This window comes from Dendropsophus ebraccatus, chromosome 5, assembly GCF_027789765.1.
Source record: "Dendropsophus ebraccatus isolate aDenEbr1 chromosome 5, aDenEbr1.pat, whole genome shotgun sequence".
NCBI lineage: Eukaryota > Metazoa > Chordata > Amphibia > Anura > Hylidae > Dendropsophus > Dendropsophus ebraccatus.
In genome coordinates, this window is record NC_091458.1 from 52,351,453 (window position 1) to 52,371,144 (window position 19,692).

At 40.4% G+C, this 19,692-nt stretch overlaps 1 protein-coding gene across 1 annotated transcript; it reads right to left on the reverse strand.

The window, feature by feature from the left end:
• Positions 1-5,896: 5,896 nt before the first annotated feature.
• LOC138792584 (keratin, type II cytoskeletal 1-like) lies at positions 5,897-10,722 on the reverse strand. The gene is made up of 9 exons (XM_069970179.1): positions 10,086-10,722; positions 9,709-9,929; positions 9,017-9,077; positions 8,654-8,749; positions 8,294-8,458; positions 7,840-7,965; positions 7,509-7,729; positions 6,908-6,942; positions 5,897-6,815 (listed from the first exon to the last, which is right to left on the reverse strand). The coding sequence occupies exons 1-9, from the start codon at positions 10,632-10,634 to the stop codon at positions 6,475-6,477; spliced, it is 1,815 nt and encodes a 604-aa protein (XP_069826280.1). The 5' UTR covers positions 10,635-10,722; the 3' UTR covers positions 5,897-6,474.
• Between the last annotated feature and the right edge of the window lie 8,970 nt (positions 10,723-19,692).

Sequence of the window (19,692 nt, forward strand, 5' to 3'; positions counted from 1 at the left end):
CTGCTGCCTCATCCTCCTCAAGTAGCCTCTCCTCGATTATACTGGCCTGGAATCAATCAACTGCTGCCTCCTCCTGCTCTTCTAGTAGTCTCTTTTTAATTAAACTGGCCTGTAATCGATCAACTGCTGCCTCCTCCTCATATAGCCTCTCCTCCATAATACTGGCCTGGAATCGATCAACTGCTGCCTCCTCCTCAAGTAGCCTCTCCTCAATAATACTCGACTGGAATCAATCAACTGCTGCCTCCTCCTGCTGCTCAATTTGTCTCTTCTCAACAATACTGGACTGAGAGGCGAGCAATCTACTGCTGCCTCCTCCTGGTTCTCGACTTGTCTCTTCTCAACAATACTGGCCTGGGTGCAATCAACTGCTGCCTCCTCCTCCTTAATTAGTCTCTCCTCCATAATACTGGCCTGGAATCAATCAACTGCTGCCTCCTCCTCCTTAATTAGCCTCTCCTCCATAATACTGGCCTGGAATAAATCAACTGCTGCCTCATCCTTCTCAAGTAGCCTTTTCTCCATAATACTGGCCTGGAATCGATCAACTGCTGCCTCCTCCTCCTCAAGTAGCCTCTCCTCAACAATACTGGCCTGGAATCGATCAACTGCTGCCTCATCCTCCTCAAGTAGCCTCTTCTCAATAATACTGGCCTCGAATTGATCAACTGCTGCCTCATCCTCCTCAAGTAGCCTCTCCTCGATTATTCTGGCCTGAAATCAATCAACTGCTGCCTCCTCCTGCTCTTCTAGTAGTCTCTTTTTAATTATACTGGCCTGTAATCGATCAACTGCTGCCTCATCCTCCTCAAGTACCCTCTCCTCGATTAAACTGGCCTGGAATCAATCAACTGCTGCCTCCTCCTGCTCTTCTAGTAGTCTCTTTTCAATAATTCTGGCCTGTAATCGATCAACTGCTGCCTCATCCTCCTCAAGTAGCCTCTCCTCAATAATACTGGCTTGGAATCGATCAATTGCTGCCTTATCCTCCTCAAGTAGCCTCTCCTCGATTATACTGGCCTGGAATCAATCAACTGCTGCCTCATCCTGCTCAATTAGCCTCTCCTCAATAATACTGGCCTGTAATCGATAAACTGCTGCCTCATCCTCCTCAAGTAGCCTCTCCTTGATAATCCTGGCCTGGAATCGATCAACTGCTGCCTCCTGCTCCTGAAGTAGTCTGGTTTTAATAATACTGGCCTGGAATCGATCAACTGTTGCCTCCTCCTCATATAGCCTCTCCTCAATAATACTGGCCTGGAATCAATCAACTGCTGCCTCCTCCTCCTTAACCCCTTAGCGACCCATGACGTATCTGATACGTCATGGTGCCGCTCAGGGTGTTCAGAGCGGGGCTGATCCCGGCTGACACGTGCAGCCGGGCAGTGCCTCTATTAGCCGGCGCGGGTCTCGTTGCCGCGCCGGCTAATTAAGCCTCTAAGTGCAGCTGTCAAACCTGACAGCTGCACTTAGAGGCTTAGGTAAACACATCCCTGGTGTCTAGTGGGACGGATCGCATCGCGGGGGGGAGATCCGTCCTTCTGCCCGTGCCGGGCCTCAGCGTCGGAATGACGCTGATCCCGGCTCGGCAATAGATTGCTATGGCCTGCAGCAGGCCATAGTAATCTATGACCGATCTAATAGATCTTTGCTGTGTATATACACAGCATTGATCTCTATGAGAGATCAGTGCTGTCTATATACAAGTCCCCCAGGGGGGGCTTCTAGTTACAGTAAAAAAAAAGTAAAAAAGTGTTTTTATTAATAAAAAATCCCCTCCCCTAATAAAAGTCTAAATAACCCCCCTTTTCCCATTTTATAAATATAAATTAATAAATAAATAAATAAACATATTTAGTATCGCCGCGCGCGTAATCGCCTGAACTATTAATTAATCACATTCCTGATCTCGCACGGTAAACGGCGTCAGCGCAAAAAAATTCCAAAGTGCAAAATTGCGCATTTTTGGTCGCATCAAATCCAGAAAAAATGTAATAAAAAACGATCAAAAAGTCGTATATGCGCAATCAAGGTACCGATAGAAAGAACACATCATGGCGCAAAAACTGACACCTCACACAGCCCCATAGACCAAAGGATAAAAGCGCTATAAGCCTGGGAATGGAGCAATTTTAAGGAACATATATTTGTTAACAATGGTTTGAATTTTTTACAGGCCATCCGATACAATATAAGTTATACATGTTATATATCATAGTAATCGTAACGACTTGAGGAACATGCATAACAAGTCAGTTTTTCCATAGGACGGACGGCGTAAATGCAAAACTCCCCGAAATCAAAACAAATTCGTTTTTTTTTTTCAATTTGACAGCGCAAATGATTTTTTTCCGGTTTCGCAGCATATGTTATGGAAAAATAATGCCTGTCATTGCAAAGTACAATTGGTTTCGCAAAAAATAAGCGCTCATATACGTCTCTAGGTGAAAAAATGCAAGCGCTATGGACTTTTAAACTTAAAATGGAATAAGCAAAAGCGCAAAAACGAAAATAGGCTTTGACCTTAAGGGGTTAATTAGCCTCTCCTCCATAATACTGGCCTGGAATCAATCAACTGCTGCCTCATCTTCCTTAAGTAGCCTCTCCTCCATAATACTGGCCTGGAATCGATCAACTGCTGCCTCTACCTCAAGTAGCCTCTCCTCAATAATACTGGACTGAAATCAATCAACTGCTGCCTCCTCCTGCTGCTCAACTTGTCTCTTCTCAACAATACTGGACTGAGAGGCGAGCAATCTACTGCTGCCTCCTCCTGGTTCTCGACTTGTCTCTTCTCAACAATACTGGCCTGGGTGCAATCAAGTGCTGCCGCATCCTCCTTGTAAACTTTTTTTTCCAATTTTTTTCCCACTATTTTGGCACTTTGATTCACTATATTTTATTAATTTTATTCCTATTATTATTATTTTTTTATTTTTTATTTTTTTCTCATTATTTTTGGAAAGTTTTTTTTCCCACTTTTTTTCATTGTAATATCAACTGCAACTAAACAAAACTATACCCTATCACACTCCTACTATTGTAGCTGCAATTATTCAGTCGTTAGAGCAAGGTTCATTTTCGATTCTGTTCGGACCGATCCGAAATTCACGACAGTTCGCAGGATCGAACCGAACCGAACTTTTCAAAAGTTTGCTTATCCCTAGTCTACAGTAATGAAATCATTTCTTATTTTTGTGCATTTACTTGTATTTATCTACAGTAAGTCAATGAAATCCATATGGAGTACACAACAAAAGTTTATTGTAAATGGCAGTTCCTAAGCATATCTACATTAATGTTTAATGGCCAATTTTGAATACTTTCCTCTAATACCTGTGGGGTCAAAATGCTCACCACACCCCAAGATTAATTCTTTGAAGGGTTTACTTTCTAAAATGGGGTGACTTATGGTGTTTTTTTTTACTCTGCTGGCACTACAGGGGCACTGCAAACGGACCTGGCGCTCAGAAACTTCTTCAGCAAAATCTACACTGAAAATGCTAATTGGCGCTCCTTCCCTTCTGAGTCTCGCTGTGTGCCCATACAGTGGATTATGCCCACATATGGGGTACCGTTCTACTCAGGAGAACCTGCATTACAGATTTTGGGGTGAATTTTTTCTCCTGTTCCTCGTGAAATTGAGAAATTTTTAACTAAAGGAACATATTATTGGAAAAATTCTAGTTTTTCATTTTTATTGTCTACTTTTGAATACTTTCCTCTAATACCTGTGGGGTCAAAATGGTCACCACACCCCAAGATGAATTCTTTGAGGGGTGCACTTTCCAAAATGGAGTGACTTATGGGGAGATTTTACTCCGCTGGCACTACAGGGGCCCTGCAAATGCACCTGGTGCTCAGAAACTTCTTCAGCAAAATCTGCACTGAAAATGCTAATTGGCGCTCCTTCCCTTCTGAGCCCCGCTGTGTGCCCATACAGTGGTTTACGCCCACATATGGGCTACCGTTCTACTCAGGAGAACCTGCGTTACAGATTTCGGGGTACTGTTTTTCTCCTGTTCCTCGTGAAATTGAGAAATTACAAACTAAACAAACATATTATTGGACAAATTCAGGTTTTTCATTTTAACTGTCTAGTTTTGAATACTTCCCTCTAATACCTGTGGGGTCAAAATGCTCACCACACACCAAGATGTACTCTTTGAGGGATTTACTTTCGAAAATGGGGTGACTTATGGGGGGGTTTCTTTATGCTGACACTACAGGGGCACTGCAAACGCACCTGGCGCTCAGAAACTTCTTCAGAAAAATTGGCATTAAAAAAGCTAATTGGCGCTCCCTTCCTGATGAGCCCTCCTGTGTGCCTATACAGTGGTTTACGCCCACATATGGGATACCGTTGTACTCAGGAGAACCTGCGTTACAAATTCTGGGGTGCTATTTTTCTCATATTCCTTTTGAAAATGAGAAACTTTAATCTAAACGTATATATTATTGGAAAATTTAAATTTTCCATTTTTTTACGGCCTAATGGTGAACACTTTCCTCCAGCCCCTGTAGGGTTAAAATGCTCATTGTACCCCTAGATTAATTCTTTAAGGTGTCTAGTTTTCAAAATGGGGTCACGTAGGGGGGTTTCCAGTATACAAGCCTCCTAAATCAATTTAAAAATAGAACTGGTCCCTAAAAAAAAATCAGTTTTGGAAATTTCATGAAAATTTGATAATTTGCTGATACATTTCTATGCCCCATAATACCCTAAAAAAGTAAAATATGTTTACCAAATTATGCCAGGATAAAGAAGACATATTGATAATGTGATTTAGTAACTAATTTATGTGCTATGACTTCCTTTTTTAAGAAGCAGAGAATTTCAAAGTTCATAAAATGCTAATTTTTCAAATTTTTCATGATATTTTGATGTTTTTCACAAAAAACACACAAAGTAGTGACCAAATTTTGCAACTAACATAAAGTGACATATGTGACGAAAAAACAATCTCAGAATCGCTAGCATACGTTAAAGCATCACTGAGCTATAAGTGCATAAAGTGAGACAGGTCAGATTTTAAAAAATTAACTTAAGGCCAAAACAGGCTTTAGAGGCAAGGGGTTAAAGGGTTATCCCAAGATTAAAAGGTGTCATCTCTGCATAGGATAGCTGCTAACTAGCTGATTGGCTAGCATATTCAGGGGGCAAACACATTTTGTGCTGCTCTAATCTCAACAGAACTAAAGACCATTAGTCACTTGTAGATAACCTTCCCTGATCCCTACAAAAAAGGCTCAGTTGGTCAAAAAATCTTATTGAAACGAATTAGTTCTATAAAACTATTACTCCATAACAACTGTGTTATACTCAGGGATAGAGTTCTTCAGTGCAAGGAATCGGCAAACACTAGCCAAAATCTCTTCTTCCTTGACTCTTGACTTTGAAGGAAAATAAGATATTAAAATTAGTTTGTGTAAATCCTTATTGTTTAGGCTTAGTGTGAAGGTTGGAATATCGCAGTTGGTACAGTATGTTATCATTGTTTTATTTTTTATATATAAATGGGTTATCCGGACTTTGAAAACCATGGCTGATTTCTTCTAGAAACAGTAACTCTCCTGTTCTCAGTTTGACTGTGGTTTTACAATTCAGTTCTATTGAAGTGGATGGAGAAGAATTGTAATACCACACACAACCTGAGGACAGAAGTGGTGCAGTTTTTGAAAATAGTTGTGTTATTTCTAATCCTGGAAAATTCCTTTAACCAATTGATAATATTGATGACAAGTGAATCGTTCACCATTGTGAACTGAACACAACTATAACTAACTATAACTATGCTAATTATAACTATGTTTCATTCTATTATTCAACAGTAACAATATGTGAAATCAAAAAATAATTTGTCATGGTAGAAATTAGAGGCAAACTACAACCCAGTTTAGATCCACATGCAGTTTATTGAAGATATAAAGAAAAGACAAGACATGCGAGCCTGGAGTTGAAAGATCCAGTAATGCATTTACCAGTACTTATATACAACAAACACCCAGGATCCCTGATGTACATAACTCTAAGAAAAAAGAAAGCAAGAACTTACAGGACTGGCGCTGGCCATGACCTACAGTGTAGTTCAGAAGTCTCAAACAAACTCACCTAGGTATGTTACAGGGATACACACGAGTGCAATTACATTTATACACAGGGAATATAAGGGACACATCACCCTCTAAATGATATGATCGTGATCTTTTGCTTTGACACATACAGTGGTGTTATTGTCTGCAATGCCTATGAATATATTCAGCTATTCAACTGATGAATATGACTTCTCTAAGATGTTAATGTGAAGTATGGAAGATCTACATTAAAGTCAATTGTATCCCTAAGAAAAAACAAGGTATGAGCTAGGATGATACAACTGAACATAGTAGTGAAGCTTCTTGTATTTGAGCAGAATGCCAAAAGTATAGTGAAGTGGTGAAGGGTAGTGACTAGCGCTAGGGCAAAGGAACATCTTAATATGTTTTTTTCACTGAGGACGAGGATGTTGTTGAAACGGCCACTGTGTTTCTGCCTCCAGAACGGCTGTAACTGCTGCTTCCTTGAGAGGCACCATATTGCCCGCTGCTGGAACCATGTTGCGCACTGCTGGATCCATATTGACCACTGCTGGATCCATATTGACCACTGCTGGATCCATATTGACCACTGCTGGCACCTCCATATGAGCTGCTGCCTCCTCCAACGCCATATCCACTTCCTCCACCTATTCCATATCCACCTCCTGCAGCAGCACCACCATATCCTCCTGCTCCTCCAGCTGCAGACATAGTTGAAGAACCTCCACTGACAACAGCTAGGTTAAGAAATAGCAAGTATTAATTATACGTCAAACGTTACTGACACAATAATCGTATTACTTTCATTATAGTGAGGAGCTATACTTACAGATGCTGACATTGTTGACTATTTGTCCAGACATTCTGAAAAAAAACAAAAAGATGGGATTGTTAATTTTTTATACAACGTTTAGATTATTATTATTACTATTACATTTTGAATATATACTTTGTATGTCTAGCAGGTATTTACAGTGGAGGAGATTTATTAAGGTGTCACTGTCATTTGGGCAAGCTTTCGACATGTGATAGAGACATGTCAAAAACGTTTATCGGCCGCGTCCTCTCTCTACTCTGTGTAAGAAAAAAAAGAGGCTCATAATGTAAGTCTGTGGAGCCCGACTCTTTTTTTCTAACACAGAGCAAGAGTGAACCCAGACCGTTCACGTGTCGAAATTTTTCCCAATGACAGTGACACTTTAAGTATATTTTTGGGGAGTTTCCTAAATTGCGCCAAATATACATACATATATATCATGCCTGTCCTTCTTATTTAGTTTTATGATATCTAAATGTAAGTCAGATTTAATAAAATTGCCCAAAGATCAATGATAAATGGTACAAGGTATACTTGGTGTTGTTCTAGGCCTTGGTCCACCAGGTTGACAAAAACCAAGATAAGTTAAAAATATTAATGATATGAAGCTAACCTTTCCTCTTCTCCTTCCAGCATGAATCTGTAGGTGGCAATTTCAACATCAAGAGCAAGTTTGACGTTCATGAGCTCCTGGTAGTCACGCAGTTGACGGGCCAGGTCTTCTTTGGCCTTCTGCAAGGCAGCTTCAAGTTCAGCCAACTTCTCTCTAGCATCTTTCAGAGCAAGTTCACCACGTTCCTCAGCTTCAGTAATGGATGACTGGCAAGCTGCAATCTGTTGAAATAATTTTCCATTATTTTCTTGATTCCCCAAATAATTACCAATCTTGTATTAAGTAAAAGTCAGCCATTTTTAACAATTGATTTGTGACCCGCTAGGCCTACCTGCTTCTTGATACTCTCAATCTCAGACCTCAGCCTCTGGATCAAACGGTTAAGTTCTGAAATCTCACTCTTGGTGTTCTTCAAGCTGTCACCTTGCTTTCCAGCGGCAGCTTGCAACTGCTTGTACTAATAGGAAAAGAGAACATCTTAACACCAGGAGCATGTCACATTTTATCTTGGCTTAATATAATAAATGTTATAGTGAAGGTATTGAATGCACAGGCATCGATCTTCATGAGTAGATGTTATGCAATAGGAGCTTCCATAGACTAATAATAAGGATGGGAGTAAATATTAATATAATAAATATGTATTTATTTTAATATTTCACAATACACTGCCTAGGTTTCGACTTGCAATGGCAATCTATCTATAAGGAGTATTGGGTGTGGTCTAATTATATGTGACGATTTGTGTTTCGCTATGCATACGTTAACAGGTGGAGGACACTAACCTTGTTGTCATATAATGCTTCTGCTTCTGCTCTGCTTCTCTGTGCAATCTGTTCATATTGATTCTTAATCTCATCAATGATGTTGTGTAGGTCCAGGTTCCGGTTGTTATCCATGGACAGAACAACAGAGGTGTCACCAACTGATGCTTGTGTTTGTGAGAGCTCCTGCAGACCATGCAAAGAATAATTCATACAGTCAAAGGATAAAATTCTAAACTACAAAAGAGTGTTCAAATCAATGTTATGCCATTTAAAATGATAAATTTGTAAAAAAAAAAAAAATATTAGTATTAGTCAGATTTAGATTTATTTTAATATTTAACCATTTACCAGGAAAAGAAATTATAACAGAAAACTCACTGCATCATATAGGGCTCTCAGGAAGTTCAGTTCTTCTGTCAGGCCATCAACCTTGCATTCCAGATCTACCTTGTTCATGTATGCAGCGTCTACATCCTGTAATAGAATAACAGTCACTGTAGAATTCAACCATCATCCCGTAATCTTTAGCTTCCATAACTTGTTTCCATTAATACATGGATCCTGTGGCCCTCCAGCTGTTGCAAAACATAAGTTTCCATCATGGCTGGACACCCGAAGCTTTAGCTTTGGCTGTCTAGGCATTATGAGAATTGTAATTTTGCAACAGCTGGAGGGCCAAGATTCTCCATCCCAGGCTTAATACATGAAATAAAACATTGAATTAGCTTGAACACAACTTACCTTCTTAAGCACAACAAACTCATTCTCTGCTGCAGTGCGCTTGTTGATTTCATCTTCATATCTGTAGAAGATACCAATATAATGTAAAAAGGCAAATCCAAGTTTGCTTTACACAAGTGTTTCGGTAAACATTTGTAATATGGATTAGCAAAACATATGTAAAAAGATTAAATTAGATCAGTAGGTGACCACTGGATAGTCAGTAATCCATCAGTACGCAGGAAGTTGAACTGCATAAGAATGACATTCTGAAAAATGGCTACAATACATATATACTGATGCAATACTGGTCACATAGTGGATGAAAGTAGTTCCTATTGTATTTGTTAAAATTTAAATGTTATAAGTTATATGCTTATGTGAATAGACAAATGGATTAACATTCGCTGTGTGTTATAAAGCTAACTCCTACTTCTACATGAAACTATGGATCAACTACATATACACAATACAGATTATTTTCTTACAAGGTGTTCCAGTTTTGTTTCCATATTTTAAGTTGTTCATTTTCCACCCATATATGTAAAAAAAAATTTTGTCAAAAGTTTTTTTTATGGTACTGTTTTTGTAAAGATCCTAAAATATGGATGTAAAAAAATGGAAAAACATGCACATGTGAACTATGCAGAAAGAGAGCTTCTTTTTAAGTAACATGGAAATCATCAAAAGTGTAAGCTACAATGCCATCATACTTTTTCTTGTAGTCCTCCACCATTTCTTGCATGTTCTTCAGTTCATTCTCTAGACGGCTCCTCTCGCTTACTATACTGTCGAGCTGTTTCTTCAAGCTGCTAATAAAGTTTTCAAAAAGGGGTTCTAAGTTGTTCCTTTTGGTAACTCCCTTTGATCCTTGTTCTTGTAAGAGACGCCATTTTGTTTCTAATACCTGGTTTTGCTGTTCCAAGAATCTAACCTACAAATGAAATGGAAGGCAAGCTTATACTTTGATACCATCATGTCAAAAACATTGTTGTTATGCACAATTATATTCAAAGCACTGTCTATAATATCCATATATAGTTATGTATTACACTGATTCATTTTTATCTGTAGCTTTCTTAAGTCTTACCTTGTCAATGAATGTTGCAAATTTGTTGTTGAGGACTTTAATCTGTTCCCTTTCTTCAGTTTTTACTTTTTGAATGGCTGGGTCTATTTCTACATTAAGTGGTTGCAAAAGGCTTTGGTTGATGGTGACTTCCTGGATTCCACCAGGTGGGCAAACAGGGAAAGGATGGTCAGCTCCAGGTCCGCCAAATCCTCCAGGGCCTCCACCAAATCCTCCTGCACCAAACCCTCCTGCTCCCCCACCAAATCCCGCACCACCACCGAATCCTCCTGCACCAGCACCGAATCCTCCTGCACCAGCACCGAATCCTCCTGCACCACCACCAAATCCACCTGCACCACCACCAAAGCCTCCTGCACCACCACCATATCCTCCCCCAACTCGAGTGCTGCTTGCGCTAATCGAAATTCTCTTATTTCCTCCAAGAAATAGACTTCTTGATCCAAAGCCAGAAGTACGAGAGCCACCCGATCTTCCTCCGCCAACTGAGCAGGAGCTAAAGCCCTTGCTTCCACCACCACCACTTTTAATATTTTGCATGTAAGCCATAATGAATTCTGAAAAAATGAAGTTGAAAGGGAACAAAGAGAACAGGTAAGGTGAAGGAGTGTGGGCCCCTTTGCGTTCAGAGACAGTAGTCTCCCTTTTTATCTGTTTGAAATGTTGGGCTTGGTTGCATGGGTGTCAAAAGACCAGTTTAATGCAATAGTGGGTTTGGCAAAGCTGGCAACCACCCATCAATCTGCTTAACTGATCACACCTATGGAAAATATTGCTTTGCTTGCACTGCTCAATCTCAGTAATCTATTTTCTGTATCTGACTATGTGAATGCTTATATCAAGACATTGTACAGTATATTAATATTCTTATACTACATAAAGGAATAAGCCCCAAGGGTTTCAATGCCATATTCTCACGATCATTAAACATAATTTTCAATTGGATTTTAACATATAGTTGAATATAATGAGTAAAGCAAGACACCTGTATTTAGGACACTTACATACTAATGAGATTAATGTTAATTATCCAGACGTTTATGTAATAACTTGCATTAATCTAATATGTCTACAGTAATGAAATCATTTCTTATTTTTGTGCATTTACTTGTATTAATCTACAGTAAGTCAATGAAATCCATATGGAGTACACAACAAAAGTTTATTGTAAATGGCAGTTCCTAAGCATATCTACATTATCGTGCCATAAAAACAGCTTAATGTTGAGAAACATGGAAAGTTTAAGAGGTGCTGTGCAATGGAGTCCAAGTTTAAATGCTGTGATACAAGTTGGTAGGCTGTAGACAGAAACCTGTAAAACCAGAAAGCTTCTGTGTAATATGACTGTTAGAACCTCTGCCAGGTCAATGTAGAGGGTGTGGACCCATAAAAGGGTGTACTGCCCAGAGACCCCCCCAAACTGCCACTACCATTTTGATGTCCTCATCAAGGCATGTCTAGTCCAGGAGTATGCCTGCCTTTTAAGGCCAGTATTTGGTGTACAAATACCTTGTATTCTGGTGGTGCGGCGTGGCGGGGTGTCAATGAGCATCAATGCCCTAAGCCTGCAGTGCCTCTCTCCCCACTTTTCTTCTTTTTCAGTACACCCCTGGGCTGGATGAAGGTGGCAAGAGTGACGCTGATGGCCTAGGGCACAGATTCCCTCATTGTCACCCTGTTAAGCCACCAAAATGAAGGTTGTTTTTAACTTGATTACCAGGCAGAGACAGGCAGACCCTGGGACCGGACTTTCCTTTGATGAGGACATTAAAACAGTACACGGAGCAGCTGACTGCCCAAAGACCACATACACTATGAAGAGGGTATTCATCCCATAAATAATAGTATACCATTATTCCAATATGGACCCCAGGGCATATGGGCTGTAAAAAAGTGTAACCTGTAGAATGTTCCACATTGACCAGTGAAAGTTGTGCCTTCCTGTGTATTGAAACTAAGTATACACCTATGCAGTCCTTTAACCCATTAAGGATACAGCTAGTTGGGCCTTATGGATGCTTTTGGATGTTGAAAATTATAGTTTTTTTTATTATTTCATTGGCATTGGCATCCCTAAATGCCAAAAAAAAACTAAATTTGAAAGATTATAATTTGTTACCCTGATATTTTTGGCCCCTCAATTGCAATACATCCCCAACTTTTATAGCAGACTCATAAACTAAATAAGATCCCATTGCATCAGTATTACCCCCCTTAGCAAGCCTTTTTTTTACCAAACTGGAACAGAAAAGAAAACTATAATGAAACGATTTGCACCTTTTTCTGTTCTTTAGACCAACTCCTGCTAGTGAAAAAAATATTGACCAAAATGAAGTATAAAAAACTGAGTGGGAACATAACCAAGGTCAAGAGCTTTATGTAATTCTTCCTTTCCAAATATATATTGTATTATTATTCTTTCACATATTTGGACTCTGTCTGCATCTACAGTGTTGCTTACTCTTAAAACAGAAGCAATGAAGCTTTGCTGTATTCATTGCACAGTAAACCCATATGACTGCAGAAGAATCCCACTGACTTATAGTGTCTGTCAGACTTCCCCAAGGTGTCCATTGCATTGGCAGGAAAAATTGAGCTACTTTTCCCATCAAATACGATAGTTGTGGACAGAATATTCTATTATCATTCATAAATCTATAAAGATCAGCAAGACAAGTATTCATAGGGGGATTAGGAGAGATATTCCTCTAAGGTAGTGTTTCTCAACTCCAGTCCTCACCCACCAACAGGTCAGGTTTTAAGGATTTCCTCAGTATTTCACAGGTAATATAATTATACTCAGTGCATCAGGTATTATAACAGATGTTCTTTGCATGGGATATTCTTAAAGCATAACCTGTTGGTGGGATTTGGGGACTGGAGTTAAGAAACACTGGCCTAAGGCCCCATCCGTAATGCATGGTCTGTGATTCCCGAAAACTAACGCAAGGCAGGGAGTAGACGTGGCCTTTTCCCGTGCCTTATTATCATTATTTATGCCTGCTTGCAGACGTAAATCATGATCCAAATCTATGCCAGGCACAAGTTCAGGGGCCCGGCTGGCTGGATTCACTAATAGGTGTGCTCCTCTTAGTGAATCCGGCCGTGGAAAACAAGGCAGCTCCCATGTATGGAATAAAACATAGGAGATGTATGCTATAAGTTTTTGGGGGTCGCATTGTCGGCTTTTTTTTTTTTACTAAAGTTGTTAATTTGTCAAACAGACAGGTCTTACGAAAATGTGATTAATTAAATATGATATTGTTCCCCAACCTGATTCTATTAGCATTTATTATATAGGAGGTATTGTGAAAGCTCATTAGAAAATCACCTGAGAACCAACAGCTAAAATGCTTAGAGGAGAATATATTTTGTTTCTGCGATGAGAAGATGATCAAAAGAAAATGAAAAGTAGTTTCAGTGGGACGTGTGCCAATAAAGCAAAACTGGCACATTAAAATTTACTGACACTATGGACCACTTATAGCATAAGCTTTATATGTACTTTTGTGGTCTCAGACATCGCATTTTTTAAAAACGTCATTGCTGTTTCTGTGTATTTTTTTTTTTTTTTAAGCTGCAGTGTCCTTTTGCACAAACATGCATATTGTGTAATGATTCTTGCTACCCTTACTTGGATGTAAAGTACAACAATGTCCAAATTGCTGTTCCTGAAGCACAACAGGATGCACTTGTTGGTTCTAGTGATTGCGTGGGCTAAGACACAACCAACACATTGCGTGGGCTAAGACACAACCAACTATTAAAGAGAAACTAACAACAGGTTGGAAGACTCTAACCTGTTGTTACAGTATGTTGCCATATCCACAGTTGGATTCCTGAACCACTACAAAAGTATTCAATCACAGCTGCAAATCCTCCAGTATACGACTTCTCAGACTTTTTCTACTCAGACCTCATCATCGAAATGAGGATCATAAAACTTTATTTCTTTAGATTCTTTCTTCTTAGATTGCAAAGGGATATCTATAGCCATATGGTGATGCTACTGCTCTTTTACTTATATCCCCTGTACTATTTGTATAATGAAGTGAAATCCCTTTGGAACCTTTCAGACTTTAACACTCAGTAAAATGCAGTAAAATCTGATGTAATGAGCTACAGACTATAATTTTTCTTTTTTTTTTTTTTACTATCATATCGAATTTTAATATTATTATACTTACAGAGGCTATTTTCACACAACGTTTTTTCAGCTCCATTTAAAATGACATCCGTCATTTTGAGTCTAAAATGACGGACGTTATTTAGCAGCCTGGCCTCCCCTTGGTGCAATGACTGGTGTTTGTACATTATTCTAGTTTGGGGTTACTCATTGGACTTTGAGTGTGGCTAAACTGAAAAGTCCATTGAATTTAATAATAGAAACAGAGAAAGAACGGTAGAAAAAGAAAAACTGTGTGAACAACTATTAAAAAACGTCCGCTGTTTGCAAAAGACGTCCAAGAATAATGATCATGTTCAATATTTTGACAGCCGTGGTAAAAATGTCTGTTATTCAATACATTGTGTGCATTGGACGTCCATCTTTTCATCGACTTCAATGCATTACCATTGCAGTCAGTTAAATTGCTGCAAAAATGGAAGTTTTTTAAATAGCGAAATCGGCCGCCTTTTCTCTATTTTTGACGTTGTGTGAACATAGTTATAGAAAACTGTACATGTACAAAGGGTTTAATTTTTAGAAATAAAGGTTGTTTCATTGTCAGGCTATATTCACACAACATATGTTTTCATAAAAGTACGGCCGTTGCTGCAATCGGCAACACTGGCTGTACTTTGTACGAAAACATACGTTGCCTAATCTGCTATGGGATCCCAGCCGGAGCATATATACATCATATACGCTCCGGCCAGGATCCCTCGCAGCGCCGCAAAGAACTGACATGTCAGTTTTCTGCGGCCGCTATTCAGTGAATAGCGGCTATAGAAAACCATGTCAGTACACACTATGAAGCAAGCGGCTGCGGCCGCAAGCGTCATAGTGTGCTGTGGGGAGTTCTGATGCGGGCGCGCATGCATGTGAGACGTGAAAGATCATCCAGACAGTACTGCAGTACCGGCCGGGATAATCTTTATGGAGACTGGCCACTGCTACATCAAGAAATAGCAGAGCAGAAAAAAAAGAAGCAGCCTGGCTGCTATGGAGGCCGCCGGCGTGCCCCTAGCAACCGGCCCGAGTGGTTGTTATGAACAGAAGTCCTAACAGGGGATCCAGTGTGTGAGGCTAAAATATTCCAAGAATACAGTGTTAGGCTGGATTCACACGCTGTAACTGTGCGGCTGTATTTTTTATGCGGCTGTAAATGTGCGGGTGAAACTCCGGCCGTGGGAAAAAATAGACATGCGGCTCAAAACATACGGTCATTTACTTGGAAATCTGGTTCAACTAAAAATAACAAATAAAATGTTAAGAAAGTGATGGAAACACCTCTGGATGCATCTGGGAAAGCAGGGAACACAGTTTACATGAATCGCTATTACCGGGGTTTGCGATCCTCTGCACTATAGCCGATGTCTCTCATGGTTAATATATTGAATTAATAAAACACATTTTCTGTCTAATAAAGTCCCTTTTATTGTTCAATAATTAAATGTAAACGATTCTATCATTTTGCAATTAAATATACTGTTAAAATAAATATATATATAAATAAATGTATATTTATATATATATTTATTTTTTGACAGTATATTTAATTGCACAATGATGGATTCGTTAGAATTAAATTATTGACCAACGAAACTGAATTTATTTAAACGAAAATGTGTTTTCTTAATTAAATATTAATTAGTACAGGAAACTCCATAAGCCGGTAATTCATATGCCGGCAATAGAGCATTCTGTACTAATCATCACTTAACTTTAATGAAAACATCAAATGTTTCTTCTAATTATGTTATGACAATAGCATTATTAGAAGAAACATTTAGAATTATATGTGCGCTCAGCTGATTGGCTGATCGGCTGAGCGCACATATAATTAGCGGGTCCGCAGCACAGTGACTTCATTGTGCTGCGGACCAGCGAAGAGGACGCATCGGGGTGAGTATAGAGCTCTCCCCACCCCCTCCCCAGCACTGCACCCCTCCCAGCAAGGAAGGGGGGTCACTTAACCCCTTCCTTGCTGGGATGGGTGCAGTCTGACATCAGTCTGGCCCCCAGGGGGTTAAGGGGGATGCAATACATCCTCCCTTAACCCCTTGGGGGTCAGACTGTAAGCAGCGATCTGTAAAGATGCTGCATACTGTAAGGTGCACAACACCGCTCACAATGATGGGTGTTGTGCTCCTGTTTGTGTGTTTTTGTGTGTTTCTCCCTTTTTGTTTTTCAGATATCGGTATCCTGGGGATTACGTCGGATTCCATGGACTACGTCGATGACCAGCGTTTTTTTAATGTTTTTTTTAATAAAATGGTCAATGAGGGGTGTGGGGGTGTTTTTATTTGAATAAAAAAATTTGTAAACTTGTGTCTTGTCTTTATTTCTTTACTTTATAGACTTAGTAGTGGAAGCCGTCTAATAGACGGAATCCATTACTAAGTCGGGGCCTAGTGTTAGCCGGTATAAAATGGCTAACACTAACCCCCTATTATTACCCCAGTACCCAATGCCACCAGGGGTACTGGGAAGATCCGGGTGCCAGTGGTCCTGGAGCGTCAAAATTGGCGCTCCTGGACCGGGCGGCAGCAGGCTGGTAAGATTTAGGCTGGGGAGGGCCTAAACCAATGGCTCTTCCCACCCTGGTGTTACCAGGCTGCTGTCGTTTGGTTTTTAACCCGGCTGGTTATAAAAATAGGGGGGACCCTATGCGTTTTTTTTTTTTAAATAAATAAATAATTAAAAAAAAACCGCATAGGGTCCCCCCTATTTTTATAACCAGCCGGGTTAAAAACCAAACGACAGCAGCCTGGTAACACCAGGGTGGGAAGAGCCATTGGTTTAGGCCCTCCCCAGCCTAAATCTTACCAGCCTGCTGCCGCCCGGTCCAGGAGCGCCAATTTTGATGCTCCAGGACCACTGGCACCCGGCTCTTCCCAGTACCCCTGGTGGCATTGGGTACTGGGGTAATAATAGGGGGTTAGTGTTAGCCATTTTATACCGGCTAACACTAGGCCCCGACTTAGTAATGGATTCCGTCTATTAGACGGCTTCCACTACTAAGTCTATAAAGTAAAGAAATAAAGACAAGACACAAGTTTACAAATTTTTTTATTCAAATAAAAACACCCCCACACCCCTCATTGACCATTTTATTAAAAAAAACATTAAAAAAACGCTGGTCATCGACGTAGTCCATGGAATCCGACGTAATCCCCAGGATACCGATATCTGAAAAACAAAAAGGGAGAAACACACAAAAACACACAAACAGGAGCACAACACCCATCATTGTGAGCGGTGTTGTGCTCCTTACAGTATGCAGCATCTTTACAGATCGCTGCTTACAGTCTGGCCCCCAAGGGGTTAAGGGAGGATGTATTGCATCCCCCTTAACCCCCTGGGGGCCAGACTGATGTCAGACTGCACCCATCCCAGCAAGGAAGGGGTTAACTGACCCCCCCTTCCTTGCTGGGAGGGGTGCAGTGCTGGGGAGGGGGTGGGGAGAGCTCTATACTCACCCCGATGCGTCCTCTTCGCTGGTCCGCAGCACAATGAAGTCACTGTGCTGCGGACCGGCTTATTATATGTGCGCTCAGCCGAACAGCCAATCAGCTGAGCGCACATATAATTCTAAATGTTTCTTCTAATAATGGTATTGTGATAACATAATTAGAAGAAACATTTGATGTTTTCATTAAAGTAAAGTGATGATTAGTACAGAATGCTCTATTGCCGGCAATATGAATTAACGTCTTATGGAGCTTCCTGTACTAATTAATATTTAATTAAAAAAACACATTTTCGTTGAAATAAATACAGTTTCGTTGGTCAATAATTTATTTCTAACGAATCCATCATTGTGCAATTCAATATACTGTCAAAAAATAAATATATAGATAAATATACATTTATTTATATATCTATTTTTTTTAACAGTATATTTAATTGCAAAATGATGGATTCGTTAGAAATAAATTATTGATCAACGAAAGTGTCTTGATTACAAAGAAAATGTGTTTGATTAATTTAATATATTAACTATTAGAGGCATCGGCATTCGGCATCATTGCCGGGTATTTTTGAAGTACTCCGTACGGACCGCCTGTCAATCCACGGCCGCATATTCAGCCGCAAACAATGGTCTTGTTCATTTTTTACGGGTCCGTTTACGATAGGGCCGTAGATTCATACATAGTGTGCACTGTGCAGCCGCATATCCTATACTTCCAAGCATACACACGAACCACCAAAAATACCGCCGCACAATTACAGCCGCAAATACAGCCGCACTCTTACAACGTGTGAATCGAGCCTTAGGCTATGTTCACACTACATATAGAGATCGACCGTTCCGTGACCCGGCCGGGTCACGGAACGGCCGGTCTCTGCCCGGATCATCCCGGCCAGTAATTGAGTACCAACCGGATATTCTTTCGGCCGCAGGGTTCTGATGCGGGCGCATCAGCACGTGCCCACATCAGAACCTCCCATAGCACACAGTGAAGCAAGCGGCCGGAGCCGCTCGCTTCACTGTGTGAACTGACAGGTCTGACATGTCAGTTGTTTGCAGCGGCATATGGGATCCCGGCCGGAGCGTGTACGATGTGTGTACGCTCCAGCCGGGATCCCATAGCTTAATAGGCTGTGTTCCGCTGCACTAAAACTATGGCCGTAGTCTTACGTAGTGTGAACATAGCCTAAAAGATATTCTGCAGAAGCCATCAGAAGGAGAAGGATGATGGCTCCTATAGACTAATAAGTCACTCAATTCCATTGTTTATTCTGCCTAAAATTATTCACTAACAGAAAACAAGAAAACATCTTTGGACCAAAGAGTTACATTCCAGCATCATTATGACAGATTCCCTACCTACAGTGAAAACGTGAAGGATCCTTCATGTTATGGGGGCTGTTTGGCTGCCTCTGGGACTGCAGTTTTTAATGTACTAAAGTAACAATAGAATCAGAGGATTATCAGAGCATTTTAAAGCAAAATGTTGTAACAGGTGTAAGAAAACTAGATCTGAGTAAAACAGTTAATCTTCAAAGAATCAAGCCTTTATTGTCTCTCCTTAAAGAGATTGGCCACTTTATAGTAAAATTGCTCAGTTTACAGTATTAGTAACTGTACTCACTGTATATACTGACAGCAGCTCCCTGTGTATCTCATAGAGCTAAAATCAGACTCCCCTTCTTTAGGCTAAGCTGTCCTGCTCTGTGGTATTTCTGTCCATAAGATGGCCGACACAGAGAAGCATGTGACCACCACCACCACCCCCACCCCACCCCTGTGTCCACCACTGAGCCTGTTTGTGTCTATGAGGACAGTGGGGGCGGGGCATGGTCACATGCTCCTCCATGTCGGCCATCATATGGACAGACTCACCACAGAGCAGGGCAGCACAGCCTGGAGGAATTGAGTCTAAAATTTAAGCTAAAAATTAGAGATGCTATGATGCTATGATCAGTGCAGCCCAGCAC

What these genes read in the sequence shown, in the direction of transcription:
- LOC138792584 (XM_069970179.1), bottom strand. Translation starts at nt 10,634, where the DNA reads ATGGCTTACATGCAAAATATTAAAAGTGGTGGTGGTGGAAGCAAGGGC. An exon ending in TGAGAGCCCTATATGATGCA is followed by an intron (nt 8,459 to 8,653) that starts GTGAGTTTTCTG and finishes CATGGTCTGCAG; the next exon opens with GAGCTCTCACAAACACAAGC. An exon ending in AGTCAACAATGTCAGCATCT is followed by an intron (nt 6,816 to 6,907) that starts GTAAGTATAGCT and finishes TTCTTAACCTAG; the next exon opens with CTGTTGTCAGTGGAGGTTCT.